Consider the following 19,310-nt stretch of genomic DNA (forward strand, 5'->3'; position numbering starts at 1 on the left):
ACTTGCTTTCACTTTACTATGGCTCGCTCTTGAATTCTTTCCTGCACAAAGCCAAGGACCCTTACTTGGTGGCCTGTCCCAGGGACTCACCTGAGACCTGGGACAGGACTGTCCTCTCGCTCCCCATTTTCCTGCAACAAAATAAGCCGATCACAGAGGGACAAATACTGCATGATTTCACTTATATGAGGTAACTACAGTAGTCAGACTCAGAAGCAGAAAGTAGAATGGTGGCTGCTTGGGGCTGGGGGGAGGGTAGGAAATGAGTTGCTGATCAATGGGAATGGGAGTATCAGTCATGCAGAAGGAAAAAGTTCTAGAGATCTGTGGTACAACATTGTGCTTATAGTTAATAATACTGTATACTTAAACATTGTTCAGAGGGTAAATCTCATCTGTTTTTTACCACAATTTTTTTAAATGAAGGAATTTTGGCTTCATAAAGCTATGTTGAAATTTATAAAATGTTTGCGACTTTGTTTTGTATCATTCTTTTCCTACAAAATATCTGTAGCCTCTATCAATCAGGTCTTTGGTTGCCAGCAACAAAACCAACTTGAGGACATTAATCAAAAACGAAAGTTACTGGAAGCATGTCTGCGTGCCAGAGACTTGACAGGATAGCTGGAGGGACCAGGCATGAAATGAACCAAAAGATCCCAGAAGTTCTGGGCAGCAAGGACTGCAGGAGGCCAGTGTGGTCCCCATTGATACTGTTGCCCCTTTTTTGCCTGTTCACCCACTGCCATAAGAAGCCCCAAATGGACAATTGGCAGTCTCAGCTACTAATTCAATAGAAGCATCACGAGGTTCTCTAGTGAAAGCATTTCTCCCTTGGATACTAAAACCTTTATATCAGCAGAGTTCAGAGTCACAGGAATTAGAAGCAACAAAAAATTTTAGTGACTCATTAAGTGTAATTGCAAGAGGTACCATCACCCCACTTTTACCCTTTGTTTCCCATACCAGAGCATCTATTCATGGGGAAAAAAACACCACCTACTGTATTACTCACTAGCTTAGAACGTATACATCCTGAAGAATCATGCTAAAATCTTACAGGGTGTCAACTCCTGGACATGAGCATAACTAAATCTTTTTTTTTTAATTGAAGTATAGTTGATTTACAATGTTGTTAGTTTCAGGAGTACAGCAAGGTGATTCAGTTTTATATATATGTATATATTCTTTTTCAGATTCTTTTCCATTAGAGGTTATTGTAATACATATTGAATATAGTTCCCTGTGCTATACAGTAGGTCCTTGTTGTTTATATATTATATATATATGTGTATGTGTGTGTATCTGTTAACATAACTGAATCTTAATAACCCATTCCACAGTTTTATAGGTATATGCCTCTAGGTGATAGTGACATAAGATCAACAAATCCTATGGCATCAGCCCATTTCTTCCTCTGTTAACTGAAACCTTTGGTCTATAGCAAAGTGTGGGATACCATGACTTTGTATAAGGTATTCCATAAGTTCATGGATGGTGGTGCTAGCATGGCTTGAGTCCACGTTAAATGTCTATTACAGTGAGGACATATCAGTGTCTCCTCTGTGATGGTTTTCCCAGAGTAAGGTACCATATCCAAGGTGTCAGTAACTGCTGGAAAATTGGGTATTAAGCAGTGACGGTTGAGGCAAGAGAAAGTCTCTGCTCAGCCCAGTCCCAGCCTCCTACCATGATTACTGTGAGTCCAAACTGGGATAAAAATACTGACTGATGACTATAGAACAGAACATTTTGTTTCACCAATTATTAGGAACTCTTTCAAAGAGGGGGCTTTTGGTGAGTATTCACATAGGATACAGTATTTGCATACTCAAGACCCACCCACACATGCCAAACCTCCTTAGTATCAGTCTTCTGATTTTGTTTTTTCCAACATGCCAAACCCTTAGCCTCTGCTCGTGTATTGGTGTAGATCCTTAACCTTCATCTCGCCATCTCTTCCTCTGGAAAAAGTACCACTAAAAGTTCCACAAATGGAAGGATTTCTCTTTTCCACTATTGAGTGGAGTAGACTGATGCCAGCATATTATTTAGAGCCATCTGTAAGGCAGACTTGAATTATTTTTCCCCTTTAACTATAGGGAAATCCACATAAGGCCATAGGTTGTGAGGGTGCTGCAGAAGTAGACATGCTGGGTGTGTGAGCCTTGTTACTCTGGGTCCCCTCAGGTCCCACCCCTATTCCTGCCTATATATATGACTTCTGCTTGATGACAAAGTTCCCGCCTGGTGAATCAGAGAACATATTTCTTGATGAGCACTCAGATTGCACAGTCATCTGATGTTCAGGTGTCTAGTCTCAAAGCCAGGTTTTAAGCCAAGAACCATTTCTCAAAAGTGTAATAGCTCATGACAAAGAGGACATGTCTGTATTCTAAAATGTCACACCTGTAATTGTCCAGTGGAACTTTTCCCAGGCTTTCTTTAAATCATTTATTCATTCAGTGAGACTTTCAAAGCCCAGAAGGAAATAGATATAAAATAACATGCAAAAGATGTTGTTGCTTATAAAGAATTGTTACTCATCATTCTTTACAACTCTTGGATTCTTTACAGGGAGGCCTATCTACCTTGTTCTTTTAGGGTCTGTTCCCTGCCTCCTTAAAATACCTTCAAGACCTTCTGAAGACCTAAGTGTCTCGACCCAAGAGAGGAAGTTCCAGAGAAAGATAGATGTTCCCTCATCATCTCTGTAAGACCTGCCTTTCAAGTTCCATTTTTCAGTCTTGAAGGCCTGTCTCTTCCCCTAAATAACTGACAGCAGGGATGCCCAGTTGTTTTAGGGGAAACCCTGCCTTTTAGGACAACTAATTATGAATCTGAAGGCTAACCATTATCAGAATTCTAAATCTAATATCCAGACACAAACTGGAGATCAAATTATTATATAGAAAAAGGCAGATGTCCTATTAAGACCTTTTATTCTGATTAATTATTAATAAGGGCTGTTTTATAGAATATGTTACATATACTTTGCTATAATTTTATTCTATAGAATGATTTGGCAACTGTGTTCCAAATATGTTTTCAAAATTAAATACAAAGTGCTAGAAAATATGGTATTTCCTACATGCCTCTGCCTAATAGACAAACATTTCAATGTTGAATTTTTAAACACAAAAGCATGTTGTTTTAAATTATACTAATGGTAAATTAATTGCAGGGGGTGGGTGGTAATGCAGACTTGGTGCTGAGTAAATGAAAGCTTTCAGTCTAATAACAGCCTTAATTAGGTTTCTCTTAAGACACTGCACATCTGTCTAAATTCACACATATATAGATGAGTAGCAAAACAATAACAAATTAATTATCCCTCAAAATTAAAAAAACAGCAACAACTTAAATGAACTGCATTATTTGTAGCCTACCAGTGATAGTGGGAGATTTTTTCTTACTGTCAACAACTGTACGGTACAGTAGTCCTTGAGAGAGGTTGTTTTTTTAAGTAGTCACTTGAGAACCTCTCTACCATGAATTCTGAGGAGAAGGGGAAGCAGGAGATATGGAAACTTTCTTCAACAAGTAGTACTTGTGGTATCAGGTCACTGAACTGAGCTGTGATTTCAGCAATAAGGATAAAGAAGGTATGTAAAAGTTGGAGAGTACCAAATAACACGCTGGCCCTCCACAAAGATCTTTGGTGCCTCAGGTAAGTAACAGATGAACTTGCTTAAGGATGATCTCAATGCTTAAGATCACTGACAACTTGGGATAATTCCCTGGCGGTCCACTGGTTAGGACTCTGCAATTCCACTGCAGGGGGCCCCGGGTTTGATCCCTGGTCAGGGAACTAAGACCCCGCAAGCCACGCGGCGCGACCAAAAAAAACAAGATCACTGACAACTTGGAAGCTGAGACACATATGTGATTTCTGGCTAATACAACATTTAACACTTTCCCTCTCTGATAAGATTAATTAATCCAATATAGCAAATATTAAATTATATCCATCACTTGCCAGGAAGTTCTTAGATACATAGAATATGTTTAACCCTCAAGGAGCTTTGAATTGAGTAGGAGGCATACCAACAAACCCAATCAGCACATTATGAAAATTGATATAATGGCGGTATGCCAAAGGTTCAATGGAATTATAAGAGAGAGAAGTGCCTAAGAGAGGTAGAGGGGGAGAAGACAGTGACAGGGAAGGCTTCTTATATGACAGGATTTTTGAACTGACTCAAAGAAGAAATAGGAGTTTGCTGGCAAAAAAAAAGGGTAGAAGACATTCTAGGTAGAGAAGACAACATATGTAAAGGCAAAAATATAAAACAGTATAGCCTTGGCCCCTTGCCTCATGATTCAGTCAGGAAACAAATGGCACACTTGAAAGGTTAACTGAAAAGAGTTTAATGAAGTGGCTTTCCAGAAATGCAGGCAAGGTCAAGGGCACCAACAAAGAATGGTGATGCATTCAGTAATAGCAACAGTGGGAAGACATTAACGACCTGGCCAGAAGGGGCAAGGAAAGGAAATGAGATTGCCAGAACCTGGTGAAAGCCATAGCCATGCGAGAGGGGCTACCCAACAGGAACCTTGATCAGAAAAGCCTAGATCGGTAGAGGCAAACAATCATAAGTACGCACATCTCAGATTCATATCCCACGTCTGAACAATTTCCTGTTTCTTGAATAGGTATAGCCCAGGACGAAACCTGTAACTGACATAACAAGTTTGCCCTTGTTTCTTCTTCCTTAACTGACATAAAGAGGAGCCTGTTGATTTAAATGATAGGGAGAGATTCTTAAGATCTGGTCTGCTGTGTAACCTCTGCCCCACACCAAATCTTTTTGTGTGCCTACTTTTAACCACAGTAATGTAATAATTATTCTATCAGATATTTTAAAATAAAAACAAGTAATTCTGAGTATGAGATGACATGTAAGTGCTTATTTGTCTATTTTTAAATATCTAATGTCAGTGGATGAAACTGGCTTGCATATTAGTTTCATAGAATTTTTTTGTTCACTTTGACACTTCATATTTGACTTATAAACTCTAGTTAAATCACATTAATTACAACCTTTTTTTCTATTTTTCAGATCAATAACTCGATCTTATTACCGCAACTCGGTTGGTGGATTTTTAGTATTTGACATTACTAACCGACGATCTTTTGAACATGTGAAAGATTGGCTAGAAGAAGCAAAAATGCATGTACAGCCATTTCAGATTGTATTTCTGCTAGTGGGACATAAATGTGATTTAGCTTCACAACGTCAAGTTACAAGGGAAGAAGCTGAAAGACTGTCAGCAGACTGTGGTATGAAGTATATAGAAACCTCAGCAAAAGATGCTACAAATGTTGAGGAATCCTTCACTATCTTGACAAGAGACATATATGAGCTTATTAAAAGGGGAGAAATTTGTATTCAGGATGGCTGGGAAGGGGTTAGAAGTGGTTTCGTTCCAAATACTGTGCATTCTTCTGAGGAAGCAGTAAAACCCAGGAAAGAGTGCTTCTGCTGACTTCATACATGCCAAAGAACTAACAACAGATTGGGTGTCATTTCAGGATAAATACCAACATTAACAACAGAATGATGTGATGAAAGCATTTTTAAAAGTTATAAACCCATGCTAACACTATTTTGTAAGGTATTTGATTCAGAGCAATATGGTTACTTGTTAAACTACCAGATTGGTATTTTGCTAAATTATCAAGCAAAGCAGAAGACTTTTTCTGGAAACTGGAGTATCTACATAATTGCCTCCATTATCACTTTGTTAGCATATAACTGACCATAATATCCAAATATGTCAATATTACTCATTTTTCTTGACAGTTTGAAATGGATGTTTTGTGCATATATAATCTGATTGAAAAGATTTTACCAGGAATTACATTCTCTAGTGTTAATTAATTAATATTAAATAGTAAAGTGGATTTAAAAGTGCACTGTTTACTTACAAAGTAAACAATCACAGAGTTATTAACTAGGCCTAAAATAACAATTCCTTGTTTAAGGTACCAGGTTTTTAACCATTCTCTGAAATATTTATTCTCCCTTAATTTTGCCTGAACATGAGAAGATAAGTTTTATATTAATTTTTGTTCTCTGATTTATTGCTCCTGAAAATTTTATGTTTTATAATGATATCTAAGGATCCAAGCAAAAGGTTTTATTGCAAATATTTGTAAAAATAAAAATGAAGGATCACTATCAGCAAATGTTTTGTTGTTATAGTATACTGTCCTTATTTAGACAAGAAAAACTTAGTCATTTTGTCCAGATTTTCAAATGTGTTGGTATAAAGCTAGCATAGTATTCTTTTGTAATTAAAAAAAAATTCTCTCTGTTTTATAGCTAGTCCCATCTCTATCATATTTGCCAAATATTGCTTATTTTACTGGTCTTTCTAAAAGAACGTTTTGGTTTTATTTGTCAAGTTTACTGCTTTTCTCCTCTATTTTTGAGTTTTCTCTTGATTAATTTTGTCCTTCCACTCTTTTGGATTTACCTTGTTCTTTTTCTATGTCTACTGTCCATTTCCTGTAGCTTCAAGAGCCATTTTCAACAATTCAACGAGCTCTGCTGGTTGTGTCATGGTCACTTCATCATATGCCGTTAAAACTTAATCTCATACACTGGGTGAAGACTCAGCAGTCTTATTTTGCTTTCAAAATTGTTCTATGGCCTTAGATCCTTCTTCTTCTCCTAAATTACCACTATCATCAGGGAAAATTCTACTGGGCCTCACGCTGCTTATAAGGCTTGCTTTCCTGCAGTTTCATAATAAAAGAAAAAACATTTCCACCCTTTTTTTTGATGTTGATCGAAAATTTAGCGACACTTCTTTGCACTGTATTCAAATCCCGAAATATAAGCAAGCCTTCATGCATACGGGCCCACTGAAATGTCATAATCTTAAACTATGTATGACCTTGAACAATGTCCTTTCCAAATACTCTATGCTCCCCCTTTCTTCCTAGGTGTTCAGACTTTTTCATTCCTACAACATCTTTTACACATGGTCAATTTGTGTCATAAGCTCTTCCTCCCTTCCACTTCTGAGTATATATCCAAAGGAAACATCATCATTATTTGAAGAGATATCTGTACTCCCATGTTCATTGTAGCATTATTCACAAGAGCCAAGGTATGGAAACAATCTAAGTGTCCATAGTAGATTATTGGATAAGGGAAATATGGTATATATATGCAATGGAATATTCTTCAACCTTAAAAAAGAAGAAAATCCTATCATTTAAGACAACATGGATAAAACTGGAGGACAGTATGCTAAGTGAAATAAGACAAAGACAAATAGTGCATGAAGTCACTTATATGTGGACTCTAAAAAAATAACTAAATAAATCAACTCTTCTTCCCTGGACATTTTCCTCAGCAGAAGCTAGCAGCCTCTACTATAAGTCTCATCTTTTTTTTATTGTTTGTACCAGATCACAACCCCAGGGAACCTATGTATTTACGGATGTATATCTAGATTATAGTGTACTGTTGTTCGTTTTCTTTGCAATTCATTCCTTCCACTTTTGGCATCAGAACCTCATTTTTCCTTTGGAGAAGTCCTTGTGATTCAGGTAGGCGGTGTGTCTCCTCCCAAGGCTGTGTGACTTGGGCCTGGCTAGACACAGTGTTTTACATATACTCCATATGTCTTATGTACTTATTTCTCTGTTTTCCATGCTTTTCCCTCGAAATTTTAGTGTAGTTATTTTTTAATTGACATTTGTAATACTTTCTTTTGTTTGACTAAGGTACTGTTAAACTGATCTTCTGAGTGCTTAATTTCAGCTTTTTTAATTCTAGAATTTTCCTTTGGTTGCATTTCACAGATAATTTTTGCTTAAACTGCATATGTTGTCCTTTTTGAATACATTAATCATAATTTTAAATAATAGTTTCATTGAGATATAATTTACTTTCCATATTATTTAAAGTGTACAATTTAATGTGTTATGCATCTACCACCACAATCAATTGTAAAACTTTCATCCACCCCCCCAAAGAAAAAGAATCTATTATAAGTCACTCACTCCCCCACTTCTCCAAACCCTAGGCAGCCCCTAATATACTTTGTCTCTACAGATTTGCCTAATCTGGACATTGCATACAAATGGAATCATACAATTACTTAGCATGTTTTCAAGGTTCATCCATGTTGTAGCATGTATCAGTACTTGATTTCTTTTTATGGCTGAATAATATTCCATGGTGTGGATATTACTGTGTTTCATTTATCCATTCACAGTAAATGGCCATTTGGGTTAGTTCCACTTTGGGGCTCTTAAGAATAATGCTGCTGTGGTTGGATTTACGTGCAAGTTTTGTATGCAGGTCTAGATTTGTTTTTTAAATTTACAGACTATTTTGGAGCAGTTTCTGGTTTACAGAAAAATTAAGAAGAAAGGAGAGAGTTCTCATACCTCCTTACCTCTCTACCCAGTTTCCCCTATTACTAACATCTTAAATTAGCTTAATATATTTGTTATAGTTAATGAACCAATATTGATACATTATTACTAACTAATGTGCATGCTTTACTTTAGACTTCACTCTTTGTTTTGTACATTATATGATTTTTGACAAATGTTCAATAACCTGTATCTACCATTACAGAACCATACACAGGAATTTCTCTGCCATTAAAATTCTGGGCTTCACCCATCCTTTTCTCCCTCCCCACAACCTCTGGCAACCACTGATCTTTTGATTGTCTCCACACTTTGCCTTTTCCTAAATTTCAAATAGCTGCAGTCATATAATATGCATGTAGCCTTTGCAGATTGGCTTTTTTTCACTTAGCAATATGCATTTAAGCTTCTTCCATGTCTTTTCATGGCTTCATAGCCTTTTCTTTTTATTGCTGAATGCTATTCCTTTGTACGGATATACCATAGTTTGTTTATCCATTCACCTACTGAAAAACATCTTGGTTGATTTCAAGTTTTGGCAATTATGCAAGAAACTGTTATAAACATCCATGTGCAAGTTTTTATGTGGACATAACTTTTCAGTTCCTATGGGTAAATACCAAAGAGCATGATTACTAGATCACTGTATGGTAAAAGTACGTTTAGTTTTGTAAGAAAGTGCCAAGTATCCCGCTAGCTACAAATGAGAATTCCAATTGTTCTGCATCATCACCAACTTCGATATTTCAGTTTTCGGATTTTAGCCATTTGAATAGGTGTGTAGTGGTATCTCATTATTGTTCTAATTTAAAATTCACTGATGACATGGAATGTGTAGCATCTTTTCATACGCTTATTTGCCATGTGTATATTTTCTTTGTTTAATCATAGTTGTTTTGTTGTTTTTTAGTTTTGTTTTGTTTTTTGTTTTTTTGTGATACTCGGGCCTCTCACTGTGGCCTCTCCCATTGCGCAGCGCAGGCTCAGCGGCCATGGCTCACGGGCCTAGCCACTCCGCGGCATGTGGGATCTTCCTGGATCGGGGCACGAACCCGTGTCCCCTGCATCGGCAGGCAGACTCTCAACCACTGTGCCACCAGGGAAGCCCTTGTTGTTTTTTTAACCAAGGCCTGCTAACTCTTGTCCTCCTGTGTCTATTTATATTGTCTTTTTTTCTTTCTTTCTTTCTTTTTTTTTGAGCTTTTGATCATTTCGTCTTTTTCCTGGTATGTCAAATTATTTTTTATATTAAAATTGGATTCAACTTATTTTAGGAAACTATAAAGATACCTCCACATTCTGGATGTTGTTATCTTTCTCTTGAAAAGATTTACTTTTGCCCATGGCAGACAGTTACTATAGGGACTGGTAACCTTAGTCCATTCTCAGTTTGAGCTCTTTCAAAGCTGTTTTTCAGTCTGTGTGAAGGTTGGTCTATTTCTGTCTTGTCCTTCCTCTACGGGTGTTGCCCTTTGGGATTACCATGTGAACGTTTGGATTCTCCCTATTCCCAACTACCCTTGTATTTGTTAGGCTTTAAATATAATGGTTCCTGCAGCCCTTTGAGACTAAAGATACACTTAGCTTGTCATTCCATTAGTTGTTGCCTTTAGCTTGAGCTCTTGCCGTTTGGCTTCTGTGGTTAGAGTCTTTCGATCTCCTTGGCTTTTCAGCTCCTAGGCTGTAAGATTTGAATCAGCAAATGCCCCAAGGAGAAAAGCTGCACCAAATGTCTAGCTTGCGTTTTTGTTTCCCTTCTCTCCAGAACTTGGCCCACATGTCTTGGTGTCTCTCTAACATTCTGATGCCAGTGAACAGGTGTTTTCTTACTTTATCCAGGTTTTCTAAAATTTCTTTAGACTTCAAATTTCTTTAGACTTCTTTAGATAGTTATTACTGAACTATCATCTCAATTACCCCTAGGAAGAAAATTTACAATTTTATGTTTTATTCTTTTATTTTCTATATTACCTCAGTTTCTGTAGAGACCTTTTACCTGATTGTTCAGTCTAGTTCTTATGTTACCAGTAAGATGGAGATAAGGTGGAGGCTAAGAATATTGGCAACAAATCACTGATAAATGGTATGTCTCGTCCTTTTTGTTTTTCCTCTCCTTATTTACTTTGGCAGCCTACATTTGCCTTTCTTCATTTGACCCAGTTGCCCAAATAAGGAACCCACTCTGGCAAAGACCTGACTTTACTCTCATAAATGTCTGCATATTAGGATTAGCTAGATGATGAACACCATGCCAAAGTTCTTTGTGTGAGACTTTTGCAAACTTTTGTTAGCCCTTTAGTTTGCCTCTTGCCAACACTGCTCAGATTATTAAGGTTTTCTAAGTTTCTGTAGGTCAAACCTCTCTACCTGCATACCAGATGAGCCCTTCTCTCTTTCCTGAGCTCATTTGTGGGAGGTTAGCCCTCGGTTTTTCTTTTTCCCCATCCAATCATAATTGTTCATTAATTCCAAAAAGCCCTCAAAGTACCTGTCGTCCCTTTCTCTCTTCTCTTTTTCATCAACACTGTTAAGTATTAACCATATATTTGCATACCTCTTTCTTACTTACAATGGAATATTGGAAGGCTCGATCATTAAGTGTGAGCCCCACCAAACTAGGACTCATACAACACTCTCCTCCAGGCCTAAACTTATGATATCCACTGTTTTTTTTATATAATATCTTATATGTATCTAAATTTGTAATGATTTAGTTAATTCCTGAGTTATGTGACAATAAGGAATCAGTCAAATTAGCGTGACAGAAGTGCAGCTTAGCTCTAGGGACCAGAATCAAGGACCACAAAAACCTGTTAACCAATAAGTTTCACTTACACTTTATGTTTAACAAGTGCTGAGGGTGAATGGGAAGTGAGGGAAAAGGAGTTTAACTCCATATCACAGAAACTTGCACTAAAATGAAGAGGAAAATGACCGAGTTCCTGGTTCAAGTCACTATAATGAGCTTAAATAAACAATAACAGCACATAAGAAAAACAAACACTATATGATAGGAACAATGGATAATTAATTACCAGATCAGGGAGGACAGATTACACTTGCTATGGGATTTCATTAAAGAAGGATTCCAAAAAGTACTGGCTTCTTCTGAGAAGACTTCTTAGAACAGGTAGCATTTAAACTGAGTCTTGAACAAGTATATAGGAAGGAGAGCAGAGGGTAGGGAACAGGCCTTCTGGGCAGCGAACAGGCACAGTGTCAGGAATGGCACAGAGGGCTTATGGAATAGGGAACAAAACTGGCTGAAGCACAAGAGTGCTACGTGTTGGGGAATATGGGGGAAAGACTGGCTGAGGTGGGTTAAATGAAACATAATTAGACAGAAGAGAAAGTAGGTGGAAAGACACATGGAAGAATGTGGAAAGCCCCTGAAGATGGAGGTCAGCATAATAATATTAAGAAATCAGTGGTTCTTTGACACTATATGAATGTCTAGGTTTAAAAAATCAGGGAAACACAATAAAAGAATAAACTACTGATATAATGATATGTGCCCAAATGCCAGATACCAAAGAATACACACTGTGTGTTTCCATGTATGTCATATATGGTGATAGAGGTCAGTTTAGGTGTTGCCCTGGGGGAGTATGGAACAGAAAGAAGTAACAGAGAACATTGTAGGGTGTTAGAAATATTTTATAATATCTTGACCTGGTGTTGGATACATGGGTGCATAGAGATGTAAAAATTCAGTTATTAGCAATGCAATTGGTGTTTATTGTTTGTATGCATACATTAAAAAAAACCTCCAGTACGTTAATTAGGCTGTCAGTTTTATGAAGTAAATTTTGGTCAAGGAATAGCCAAGGTAGTAATGCAGTAATAAGTTATAAACGTGCTCACTGTGCTCTAGAATGTCACGATTGGAATACAAGAAATATGTGTAGGAAAAAAGACAAATATTCAATATTGATGGTTGAATGAGCTGAATAAATTAGATGACTCGCCTTTCAGTTTAAGAAGTTTGCCAGTGTTTGGATACCTTTGAACAAAGAAAAAATGGAAATAAAAATTTTATTAAGCATATGCTATGTATCAATTCCTGACTTATATTTTGACACATATAAACATGGGAAATATTGCACCTTGTAACTGAGACAATGAAGATGAGCGAGGTACCTGGTTTTGACACTAGAGGCTGAGAAAACAATCAGCTCATAATCGTAAGAAGTTTGAAGTCAGAGGAAAAGAATCAAGAGGAAATAGTGGTAAGTGCCAGGAGCTCCTGGAAACTACATAAGAGATGAAGACCCCAGAATTGTTGAGCTTTCTAAGAGGCCCAATGACTCAAGTAAAAACAGAAGGCTTAAAACTGAAACCTGGGGATATATGTATACATATAGCTGATTCACTTTGTTATACAGCAGAAACTAACACAACACTGTAAAGCAATTATACTCCAATAAAGATGTAAAAAAGAAAAACAAAAACTGAATCCTGCAAAGTAACAATTGTTAGGACAAATGGTAAAGAATTATAAGAAAAATAATCACATGCCTGTCCCAACACAGAAATATCCTAAGCTCCATCTGAGCATTTCTCCGATTAGCCTTTCACAAAATATAGTCCCATCAGCTGAATATAGGTTTGTCAAGTAAGTGTGACTAAGACTGAATTTAAAAAATTAAATCAATTCCTTCCTCCAAAACTTTTCAGAGTATATAATGTAACAAAGTGAAACTTCAATTTCATGTCGGGATATAGAGTACGGCTCTTCCCAAATGCTTTTGTCTTGTAACTACATTAACATCATCTAAAACCAGTGTTCCTCAGGACAGAGATTGTGAAACTCTGCTCTCATCATGTAAGATAACAAGTCTTTCTCAAAATCCATTCTTCCTTCTGCCCTTTCTCATGTTGTCCCTGCCACCTGGAAGGTCCTCCTAAGCTCCACCTGCCAAAACCCTACCCATCTTTTAGGATCCAAGAGATAATAAAAGGCTTACATTACTAAAAGGCAGAGAAAGAAATCCCTTCCTAGCGATCTACATTTCCTTCCTAGGGAAAAGAAAAATTGTAAAGTATACCACAGTGACCTTAAATCTATGAATGTAACTGTGCTGTGTTACTTTGAGTTCTGTAAAAGTCAATGTGCTACAATATATATGTATATGAATGTTTGATCTCTTACAAGTAGAACTTGCTGATAACTTTCATCATGAGGGAGGTTAATGATTAAGGGAGCCATCGTGTGTGGCTCAGCCCTTATACACAGGGAATATTAAAATTGGAAAGGTCCCTAGATATTAGCAAATCTATCCATCTCATATTCTAAGTAAGGAAACTGAGACCTTCATAGATTGGATATTTATATTAACAAAGAATAAGGAAATAAGATATTGGCAGATCTATCTTTTAGATTAAGAATTTTGAGATTTTTATAGAAAACTAGGACATTATGTCCACTGATATTGAGACAATGTGTTTCTTAGTCAACATTTTCTATTGCAGTGACCAAGCGAGGTGGTAGTAAGTAGTTGTACAAGGGCAAAAAGAAAACTTTAGAAACTCCCAATTTATATACACAAGGAAATCCATCATTCATGTTATTTAAGCTAACTGGATGCAGTTTATCAGCTACATTGAGGAATGGTGAAGTGAAGTGTCTATACAATTAACATGTTAGTTTGTGTCATGAGCTCCCTGTTGTTCAAGTGAGTTAATGGTTAGCACTCAACTAGGCACTTAGAGTCCATTATAAAAATGGACTAAATGTTTATCTGTGGCATCTTTATTCTTCTTTGGTGCCCTTAGGCAGAATTAGCTCTCTTATGTTTTGATAAATTCAAGTATTAAACACGGCTAAGGTTTCACAAGTTCTTTTGCCTAGACATGGGGGTAAGGAGGACCAATGAGCTGGAGTACTAGATTTAAGAATGGTCAAATTGAGGAAGAAGAGTCTTATGCCAGAGGTGAAAGAAGACTAATTATAATTACCTATTTTTTAAAATTCCAACCCTTTTCAATGTTCTAAAATGATCATGAAGTACATGGGTATGCTAGGAAGTAAGGGAGTCAACCAAGAATATTCTGTAAGAGTTTGTGGATGGCAATAAAGTGGCAAGGAAGATAGAGAACATACTAGAAAAGGTTTCGGCTGGCCATAATAATGAAGTCAGAAGGAGAAGAAGAAGAATAACAGATGCAATGGGAAAGAGAAAGCAAGAATAGAGAAGCAAAAGGGAAAGTAGAAAAATGAGACAAATTTGGAGAAGGAAATGAGGGAGAAAACTGGGTGAAAGAAAGAGGGAAGCACTGATGGTAGACCAGATGACACTCAAAAATTAACACGATGCACATTTAAGATGTGCCAACAATGGCCACGGTCATTACCCTCAAATAATTGACAGTATGTGTTTCAAAGACATTTATAAATAGAAAATGCCATTAAACTAAGTGCCAGTGTAAAAGTATTCATGGAATCGTATGGGAGAATAAAACATCCCCCGTCAAAGAACCAAGGGCAAATCTTGAAGCACCCAGTAAAAGCCAATTCAAACAAAAAAGCTTTTCCACTTAAACTTGAAAAAGTTAAGTTCCCAAGAGACCCCCTACATCAAACACCGAAGCTCATTTGGCAGTAAAAACAATAACATTCACCGAACAACAAGAAATCTAGGGCTTCCCTGGTGGCGCAGTGGTTGAGAGTCCACCTGCTAATGCTAGGGGACATGGGTTCGTGCCCCGGTCCGGGAAGATCCCACATGCCGCGGAGCAGCTAGGCCCGTGAGCCATGGCCACTGAGCCTGCGCGTCCGGAGCCTGTGCTGCACAACGGGAGAGGCCACAACAGTGAGAGGCCCGTGTACCACAAAAAAAAAAAAAAAAGAAATCTAAAACAACAGTTGTTTTACCAAAAAAAAAAAAAAAGCAGCTAAATAGTGTCTTTCCTGTTTGAAAGAAGGGGGTGGGAAGTGGGCAGAAGACCTGATAGGACAGATAAAAAGAAAAGGAAAAGGAAAATAAAAGTTTCCAGTTTGACAATCAAGCTGTCTTCTGCATCCATTTCATCTCAAGACCACCAAGCCAATGTGGAGGCTTTTTCCTCCTTTCCTTTTCTTTTCATGAGACTGATCACAACCAGCACTGCAGTGTCCATAGAGTTAAGGAATGCTGTTGCCTACATGTGTGAATGAGCTGTGAGTAAAGTACTGAAGTAGAGGAGACCTAAATGGAAACGTCCTCATGAATGTCCATGTGGCTGAGCAGGAAGGTAACCTGTCACAGATGTGCTAAAGAATAGTTGGGTTTTATTTTATTTACTTTTCCCTGGACTGTGTTGAATGACTGTCATCTACAAGTTCAGGCTACTTTCTGCTGAGGATTAATGCACTGGGAGAGCTGTGAGAAAAATGAATAATAGAGCTGTCTTTTTCTTGCCCAGTTCACCTTACTTTCCCAAACTCAAAGTTTTTCCCTCTTTCTCCTTTTTATTGTAGTAAAATGAACATAACACAAAATTCACAATTTTGATCATTTTACAACTCACTGTACCATTCAGTGGAATTTAGCACTGTCACAATGTTGTGCAACTATCACCACTGTCCAACTACAAAACATTTTCATCACCCCAAAAGGAAACCTACACCCATTTTAAGCAGTCATTCCCTATTTACCTCTCTTCCAAACCCCTAGCAACCACTAATATATAATATTTTCTGTTTCTATGGATTTGCCACTGCTGGAGATTTCATACAAATGGAACAATACAATATGAGGCCTTTCGTGTCTGACTTCTTTCACTTACTTGCATCCACGATGTAGCATGTATCAGTAATCCATTCACTTTTATGGCTGAATTCCCTGATCCTGTTTTCTTCATACTGTTTGAATACAAACTTAAAAATATGTTGAGAATGAAGCTCTGTTTTAACGGCACATCTATTAGGCCAATTCTTTAAAGAAGGTGAAAATGGAGAGATTGTTGTGAAATGATAGTCGTTGAGAAGCCTCAGCCAATTTGATAATGGAAAGTTTGGGAAATGTTGCAAAAAATTATCTGCTTTATATTAAAAGCCTTTTAAACCAGGATTCAGGAGGTCGTCTTTTTCTTGCAGGTAACGTAAATGAGTCAGAAGAAAATAACTGCCCTTTAAAACAGATTTTGAAAGGATTCTATTTATTCTTAATAGACAAATGGGAGTACAGGTTGTTCATATCCAATATGGACTCCCTGTCCAAACACTGTTTATCATTCTAGCCACCACTATCGAATTATATTTCTTGAGAGTAATGCAGCTTAATTCCTGCATATTACTTTTTAAAATTCATCTATTAAATCCATTAATACAGTATGAACAAGAGAAGTTCATGTTTCAGTGCAGTTCAAATATCAGGTATAAAGAACCCCCCAGTAAGGAAAAGAATCCTATATTTCTTGCCAGAATGCGGTCAGCTCTGGGGTGCTTTGCTAGCTGAAAAACACTTTTATTGTTAAAAGGATAGAACTTGTTTAAGAGGGATGAGAGCCAAAACATTTTAAGTACTTGTATGTGTTTAGAACAGTGCTAGGCTATCTCATACACTGTATCAGTCAAGGCTCACTATTTTACATATCTGAAAAGCGAAGTTAAAAGTGTTGTAGTAACTTACTAAAAGGCACAGAACCAGTAAATTCGAGCAAGAATTCAATCCCCAAACTGTCACACTGAACTTTGAGCTAATACTTGAGATTAATAAAAATAGCACTAAATTAAAAGTTCAGAGATATTTTTTATTTCATACTCTTTCACTAACGCTCTTTGGAAATCAATCATTTCATTTATATGGGCCTTAGTTTTCACAACTATAATAGTTGCAAGCTTGACTAGATGATCTCTACGTAGTCTTCCAGTTCTAAAATGTTCCACTAACTTGGATTCCTAAAATAATTGCCCTTGCAATATATGCATGCTGCCACCAAGTAATGGAAGAGAGTACTAGTTCCCTTTTTATCCCTAGTGGGGAGTGCATTTTGACATCAGACATCCGTCAATCGTACAGCCTGTTAATATAACTATAAAATAACAAAATAATCTGGTATTATTTCCTGTAAAGCAGAAGCTTTACATTGTGTCTGTGAATCGTATCAGAATCACCTGTAGGTTTTTAAACATAGAGGAAATGCAGAACCCATTGAAAGAGAATCTTCAGAGATGGGACTTGGGCATCTGGATTTTGGGGCTCTCATCATTTGTGTATTTTATTTTTTGCCTATGTACTATATTTGTCACATCCTCTTGAATCTTTAACAATTTCTTTTTGTTTTAAAATTTTAGAATATTCCATAATCTTCATGGACATTTCATAAGGCATTATCTGTTATGTTTATTCAATCTTGTGCTTCTCCTGGTTAAGACTTCTTATTTTCTTTCTTTCTTTCTTTCTTTCTTTCTTTTTGGGCCCTGCCTCATGGCTTGCAGCTTCTTAGTTCCTGACCGGGGATTGAACCCCAGGCCCCAAGCAGTGAAAGCGCCGAGTCCTAACCACTGAACCACCAGGGAATTCCCAAGACTTCTTTTTTAAATGACTTTTTTTCCCATTCTAATTCATTCCTGGGATCACTTTCATGTTTGAGCATTAAGCCAACCTTGCATTACTAGAATACAGCCACTTTGATTGTGATATATTACTCTTTTGCATACCATGGATACAGTTTGTGCTTTTGTTTACACATTTTGCATGCATGTTCAAAGGAGAAACTGGCCTGTGATTCTATTCTTGTAATATTCTTTTTAGTTTTCATCTGAAGCTTATGTTGGGCTTATAAAAATTTGGAGCAATATATTCTTTTCTGTTTCCCGGAAGATTTTTATGTAAGATTACCGCTATTTCTTCCCTAAATATTTGGAAGAACTTACTTGGAGAGCCATTTATCCCTGGAAATCATTTTATGTAAAGGTACTTAAGTATACAAACAACTTTCTGAGTAGATATAGATTCTTTAGATATTTTTTCTTCTTGGGTTAGTCTTGTTAGGTTGCATGTTTTAAGAATGTGTAATTTGGGATAAATTTTCAAATTTATAAACAAAATTATAATTTTAACAGCTTTATTGGGATGTAATTTACATACCATAATTTCAACACTTTAATGTATACAATTCAGTGGTTCTTAGTGTAACCACTAAAAGACGTGTGTAACCATCACAACAATCCAATTGTAGATTTTTGTCCCCCAACAAAAAAATCCACTAAACATTAACAAGGTTTTTTCATTCTCCTCAACCCTCTCAGCCCTAGGCAACCACTCATCTCCTTTCTGTCTCTACAGATTTGCTATTCTGGGCATTTCATATAAATGGGACCATATAATATGTGATCTTTTGTGAGTGGCTGCTTTTACTTTACATAATGCTTTGATGGTTCATCCATGTTGTAACATGGATCAATATTTCATTCCTTTTTATAGCTGAATGCTATTCTATTGTACGGGTATTCCACATTTCGTTTATTCATTTGTCAGATTGACATTTGAATTTTTTCCACCTTTTGTTTTTAGAAATATGCTTCTGTGAGCATTCACGTACAAGCCTTTGTGCAGACAGAAGTTTTTATTTCTCTTAGGTATATATTTAGTAGTGAAACTGCTGGGTCATAGGGTAACTCTATGTGTAACACTTGGAGGGACTGTCAAGCTGTTTTGTAAAATGGCCACACCATTTGATATTCCCACCAGCAATGTATGTGGGTTTCAATCTCTTGTCTTATAGCCTAGCATGTCATCTATGCAGGAAAACGTTTCACATGTAGTTGAGAAGGATGAGTATTTTACTGTTCGGTTGAGTGCTCTGTAGACATTTATTAGGTCTTGATAATTCATAGTGTTGTCCAATTCTTCTAAATCCTTATTGATCTTCTGCCTAATTGTTCTATCCATAATTGACCGTGGAGCACTGAAGCCTCTACCTA

At 36.9% G+C, this 19,310-nt stretch overlaps 1 protein-coding gene across 1 annotated transcript in view; it reads left to right on the forward strand.

The window, feature by feature from the left end:
* Positions 1-16,310, forward strand: part of RAB39A (RAB39A, member RAS oncogene family) — a 32,299-nt gene extending 15,989 nt beyond the window's left edge. Inside the window, exon 2 of the mRNA XM_022566353.2 lies at positions 5,064-16,310. Within this exon, the coding sequence (XP_022422061.1) occupies positions 5,064-5,490 (427 nt within the window). The 3' untranslated portion in view covers positions 5,491-16,310. The remainder of the gene's footprint in view (positions 1-5,063) is intronic.
* Positions 16,311-19,310: the final 3,000 nt, after the last annotated feature.

The sequence above is a fragment of the Delphinapterus leucas genome, chromosome 7, assembly GCF_059928025.1.
Source record: "Delphinapterus leucas isolate spDelLeu-1000000601 "Yukka" chromosome 7, BTC_Dleu_Yukka2, whole genome shotgun sequence".
Taxonomy (NCBI): domain Eukaryota; kingdom Metazoa; phylum Chordata; class Mammalia; order Artiodactyla; family Monodontidae; genus Delphinapterus; species Delphinapterus leucas.